General features: G+C 55.9%; 1 protein-coding gene across 1 annotated transcript; it reads right to left on the bottom strand.

Moving 5' to 3' along the window:
- Positions 1–828: 828 nt before the first annotated feature.
- Positions 829–3,255, bottom strand: LOC118711449 (protocadherin-23-like). Its single transcript, XM_036424539.2, has one exon. It carries the CDS (start codon positions 3,103–3,105, stop codon positions 829–831), a length of 2,277 nt encoding a protein of 758 aa, XP_036280432.2. The 5' UTR covers positions 3,106–3,255.
- Positions 3,256–6,156: the final 2,901 nt, after the last annotated feature.

The raw sequence follows: 6,156 nt of genomic DNA on the forward strand, positions 1-6,156 counted from the left end.
CTGGAGGAGCTTGGCTCACGAGAGATAAAAAGGACTTGATTGCCGGGACTGACGGGCAGACCCTGAGCAACAGATGAACAGACTTGGCTATCGAAACCGCATAGCCCTGTTCGCCTGCCTCTTTTGGCTTTTATTGTCATTACAGATTGAACTAAAATTAAACTCTAGATACAATTAGCAGGGTTAGTATCCTTGAGAAAGTATATGCTTCTATAAGGTCGAATCTTTAAAGACTAAACATGGAGATTCTAGTAGAACACCCCAGGGGATCGGACTTGTTTGGAAAAGTCAAGGTATGGGCTGCCGCCCTGGGCAAGGTCCCCTCAGAGGCCCTGACCTTTCGGAGAATCCTCCTTACAGATACTCCAGCCAATCCCGTGCTCCCCCACACTTGATGTCCTCAACTGGCCTTTGCAGGCAGGACAACATGTAGGAAGTCTCTGGAAAGAGTTACTCAAAAACACTTTCAGCGTTTAAAGGCATGAATTTGTTCGAAAAACTAATTGTGCCCTGGCTGGCATTGATCTTTGGGTGAGGATCAACAAACCAAACAAAACTAATTTGTGAAGGCCACTTTACTTCCCTAGGATACCACATAATGATGCTCAAAATTATGAGATATTGTCACTCACCTACTGTTTGAGAATGGGTGGTTCCTACCAATTTGGGTAAACATATCTAACATTCAGGAAGCTGGATCCACAAGCAAAAGCAAGATCCAAGTTATTATGTGACATGGAAAGGGCCCTAGAGATCATTCAGCCCAAGCCCCTGGCAGAAAGGTTAGGTAGCCAGAGGGCACCCATGCACCTCACCGTAGAGGAGGAGCTAGAACCCCTGTTCCCCGATATCAAGCTGGGATATGACCACGACCACCGCATCCCAATTCTCCTTCCCTGGACAGACACACAGCCACTCCATCCCTTCTCCTCTGATCCACAGGCCCGAGGCACTCACCTGCAGAAAGCAGTGTCCCATCTGGGCGTGCTCCAGAAGGGTGGCGTTATACACCTGCCTCCAGAAGATGGGCTCGTTGTCGTTCACATCACTCACGGTGATGCTCACCAGGCAGGTCGCAGACAGCGGGGGCTCTCCCAGGTCTCGGGCCACCACTCGCAGCTCGACAGCCTCCTGAACTTCTCGGTCCAGAACCCGGATAGTGCTGATCAGGCCGGTGTCTGGATCTATGGTGAAGGATGGTCCGCACTCCGCCACAGTAGACAGCTGAGCCTCTGGGCTGCAGCGCCCGGGGAGGTGGACCAGCGCATAGCGCAGCGTGGCGTGGCCGGTGCCAGCCTCGTCCGCGTCGGAGGCGCTCACCCACAGGACGGCGGTGCCAGGGGCCGCGGCCTCGGACACTGAGGCCTGGTACTGCTCCTGGCTGAAGAGGGGCGGCTGGTCGTTGAGGTCGGAGATCCGGAGCAGCAGTGTCTCCTCCGTGCTCAGCGGTGGAGACCCCGCATCGGTGGCCACCAGCCGCAAATCATACAGGTCTCGGCTTTCCCTGTCCAGGGGGCCCTCGACGCAAAGGAAAAACACCCCCGGGGAGCCGCCAGGCCTCAGCGCGAAGGCCCCCTCTGTGCCTTCCAAGGTCAGAGAGATGGTCCTGTCCCCAGGGCTCAGATCAAACTCCCCAGCTGCCTCCTCCTCCTTCTCCGGGTCACCTTTGTCCCCGTCGGAAACTGACACTCGAGCCACGTAGTCGCCAGGCCTGGCGCCTTCGGAGACTCGCGCTGCGCCCCCCTCGGTGAGGAAGAGCAGGTGAATGGTGGGGCGGTTGTCATTCACGTCCAGCACGGCGATGGACACCCGCACCGTGGCCACTTCGGGCTCCGCACCCCCATCGCGGGCCTCCACCACCAGCTGGTGCCAGGCCTGGGCCTCGCGATCCAGCGGCCTCTGCACTCGCACCGCGCCGCTCAGCGGGTCCACGGAGAAGTGGGCTGCGTCCCCCGGCGGCCCGGACGCCTGGCGGGAGCGGAGGCGGTAGCGCACGTGGCCGTTGCGCCCCAAGTCCCGGTCCGTGGCGCGCACGCGGCAGACCTCGGCGCCCGGCCGAGCATCCTCGCGCACGGCGGCGCGGTATTCGTCCTGCTCAAACACCGGGGGGTTGTCGTTCTCGTCCAGCACGCGCAGCTCCACCCGCAGGCGGCCTGTGCGCCGCGGGCGGCCCCCGTCCCACGCCTCGATCTGCAGCTCGTGCGCCGCGGCCGTCTCTCGGTCCAAGCGCCGCAGCAGCACCAGGTCCAGGGGCTCCAGGGGCGATGGTGGCGGTGACCCGGGGGTCCCGTAGCGCAACCGGAAGAAGGGTCCTGCGGGGTCCTCCTCGGGGAGGTCGGACGGTTGCAGGAGAGTGTAGCCCTGCGTGCTGAACAGCCCCGCGTCCGGGTCGTGGGCACCCGGCAGGCGGAAGGCCGTGCCGGGAGGGCTGAGCTCGGAGACGTCCAGCCGCAGGGAGTCCCGGGGAAAGCGGGGCGAGTGGTCGTTGACGTCGTTGACGCAGATTTCCACCTGCACCACGGCGCCCAGCAGGGTGGCGGCCACGAAGCTGTAGCGGTCCCGCCGCTCGCGGTCCAGGCTCCGGGCCGTGCGGATGATGCCGGTGTCCGGATGCACGTGGAAGGCGTCCAGCAGCGGGGAGTCGTGGGAATCCTCGGACAGAAAGAAGCCGCCCGCCTCCTGTTGCTGCGCCGCCGGCAGCCCGGCGCGGATATCGCCGACCAGGGTGTCCGGGGGAAGCCCCTCGTCCACGGAGAGGCTGAGGTGGAACACCTGGGCGGAGGAGCCCGAGGCCGCCCACAGCCACGCGTGCATGAGGAGCCCGAGCAGGAAGCGCTGCGCCCCGGCGCCGCCGCCGCCGCCTCCCGGCCGGCCGCCGGGCCACCCTCTCCTCTCCCGCCGGCGCCCTGTGCCCACCCTCCGCGCAGACCGCGCAGACCGGCTCATCGCTCTGCCAGCTCCTGGGGGAAGGCTCCCGGGGAGGAACAGCCAGCTTGCGGTAGGATGACAGCAAAATCCAGCCGCCTCTTCGGGGTCTGAGCCAAAGGAGGAAAAGACTTCGTGTGTCCAACACACCGACAGACCCAGGAGTTTCCGGGATCGCATCTGCAACTGGTGAGCAGGTCCTCCGCTCGCAGCTCCCGCAGAGGGGGGCGCTGGATGCCACTGGCGCTGCGGCCACCTCTTCAGCCCCGGGATTTCCTTAAAGGAATCTCATGTGGTTTTTTTTGTTTTGTTTTGTTTTGTTTTTTCCTCCCCCTTCTCCTGTTCCTTCTGCCTGGGCCGATCGTTTCCCCCTGGTAAAGTCAGGTGCATGCTTCTTTTGCCAAAAAGGATGCGATTATCTAAGGCGCGCACACACAGAGAGAGGAGGGGTCGGGCAGGAGAAGGGGGTGGAGTAAGGGCAGGGAGGCGGAGGGTGGGGGCGCCGAGCCGGAGCAAGCAAGGGAGGAAATAAAGGGGGGAGCGGCGGGTCGGGCAGCGGCGCCATGGGCTGCAGGGGAGCGGCTGCTCTCCACCGCGTCTCAGGGCGCCTTCTGCGATTCAGCCTCGGGCGCCTCCCCTCAGGTCTCCTTCCCGGCGGGTGACGCAGCGCCCGCGAGGGCAGATGCCAACCTGCCGGTCCCCGCTCCGCAGCCGGCGCCTTAGCAGTTGGGCCAGGGACCGAGGAGGAGGAGGAGGAGGGAGCAAAGGAGAAAGGACCTGAGATTTGGGGCGCCAGACGGGTGGGGGAGGCGCAGGCGGGCATCTGCCCCGGCTTTGCGTGCAAAGAGCCGATGGTGGCGGAGGCGTGGCGGGGGCGGGGGGGGGGGGGACAGCCCTCCCTCTCCATCCCTTGGACCGCCAGTCCCTTCCCTTCCACAGGCCAGACGCTTGGCTCAGCCTGAGCAGAGGGCGGGGGTTACACTCACTTTGGGGAGCCAAACTTGTGTTCTCCATTTGGCCAGGGAGACAGACTCGTCCCCAGCGGAAGGACAGATGGAGTCGAAAGCGGATGCACAACTGGGGCCAGGGTAACTGTACAGCAGGGATGGTGGAACTTGGAAAAGAAAAACCCTTCGAGAAACCCTGAGAAATGTGTGACACACATGGTGTGTAAGCCACGCTTTGCTGTGCCGCGTTACTGCTCCGGAACACGAGAGCGTCTTGTCACTCCCCTCTGCCCCCAGGAACAAGACAGCGGATTTGGCTCTCCAACACTTTTTGTATATTCAGCGCCATCGTGACACTTCCAGGGTGCTTTCAGATGCTGATTTATGGGCTGAAAGACTGAGTGGCTGAGGCCCCACCACCTCCCAGCGCCCCACTGTCTCCTCTGAGCAAAGAAGTTGGGAAGTAGAGCCACTACCCTTACCAGTTTCAACGCAGTTTGTGGCTGAGCCCCAGGAAAATGCCAATAAATGGCCACAGTCGCAAGTTTCCCGTAAGTTGTCCATAATAATTGCTAGGAATTGATAAATGGCCTCTAAAGAGGAATGCCGGAAGAAGGACTCGGTGCCCTGTGAAGAATGGCTGGCCATATTTCAGCAAATGGCTTCTGCAGTTTTGCATTTAGACTGGAAGGGAGAATTAATTTTCCTCAATATTGTGGCTCTCCTTTAGGGAGGACCAAAAGCCCCGTATAGTGGCTCCTTGAAACAACAGTAAGATGCCTTTTTAATACATAGTGGCGTTATATATAATTGCTAATCTGCACCCACGTCATTCATCTCCATCCCTCACATAATAATAATAATAAAACAATTTTATAGCAGATAATGTTACATGTAAATGGAGACATTATTAAAATAAGTTCAGCTTCCTTTCATCAGTAAAGTCCCCTTAAAATGAAGGAGATGTGTTAAGAATCTTCAGTTTCTTTTGCCTTAACCTTTTCAAGCTCACCCTGCCTCCATTATTGCCCCTTTGTAAGTAACTCTCAGCCAAGCATTTGGATTAATATGTTTAAACTTGGCACTATATTGCCAGCCTGGTGTGGTTCAGTGGTTGAGCTTAGACCTATGATCCAGGAGGTCATGGTTGAATCCCCATCTGGGCACATGATCAGGTTTCTGGCTGGATCCCCAGTAGGGGGCATGCAGGAGGCCTGCAGGGGGCAGCCAATCAATAATTCTCTCTCACCACTGATGTTTCTATCTCTCCCTTCCTCACTGAAGTCAATAAAAAATATACTTTAAAAATAAATAAATAAAAATGGACTTGCCAATATATTTCCATTATATGTGGATTATAATTCAGACTCCTTTTAATAGTACAAGATTTAAGCTAACATGGCCCTACCCACCTTTCTCACTTCATTCACTCCTGGCCCAGCTGCACTGCCCTCTCTGATCTTGGTACCTGTTGTGGATTGAATGTTTGTGTCTCCCAAGGATTCATATGTTGAAATTTACCCCCTAATGTGATGGTATGATGAGGCGAGTCTGAGAGGAGACTAGGATCCGATGAGGTCCTGGCATTAGTGCCCTTATAAAAGCTATGAGAGAGTTTGCTGCTCCCTGCTCCCCACCCTGTGAGATGCAAAAGTTGCAGGCAGTGGCAACTAGCAAGAAACCCTCACCACAACTTGACCTTGCAGGCACCCTGATCTCTAGTTTCCAATTTTCAGAGCCATGAAAAATAAATGTTTGTTGTACATAAGCCACCTAGTCTGTGGTACTTTGTTACAGCAGCTTGAATGGACTAAGACAGTCTAAGTTTGAATTATTCAAACCTTTACAGAAAGGAGTTATTTCTTCAGTTTTACGAATATTTGGCTCTTTCTCTTTTTAGGTCTCAACTCAAATGCTTCCTTGACCACCTTAGCTCAAGTAGCTTCTGAACCATAAACCCTGTATCTTTATATACATTTCATTCTCAGCACCTATCAGTACCTTAAATTTACTTATTTTATTCATTTGTTTATTCGATTATTGTGACCTTAACCTTCTTTACACACTCTAAGCACTATTTTATCCTAGCACCTACAACAGCATGCAGTACAAATGGGTTTCTAGTCACTATGTGTTGGATGACTGGATGAATGGTTGAGTGAACTGAAGGGAAGATGAAGGATAAGTCTGCTGAAGGAGGAGTTTGAAACCATAACTCAGAATTAATTTGCCGTGAGATTCTTTACTGTGATGAATTGTATCTTCACAATTTACTCATTTTTAA

This window comes from Pipistrellus kuhlii, unplaced genomic scaffold (assembly GCF_014108245.1).
Source record: "Pipistrellus kuhlii isolate mPipKuh1 unplaced genomic scaffold, mPipKuh1.p scaffold_m20_p_8, whole genome shotgun sequence".
Taxonomy (NCBI): Eukaryota; Metazoa; Chordata; class Mammalia; order Chiroptera; family Vespertilionidae; genus Pipistrellus; species Pipistrellus kuhlii.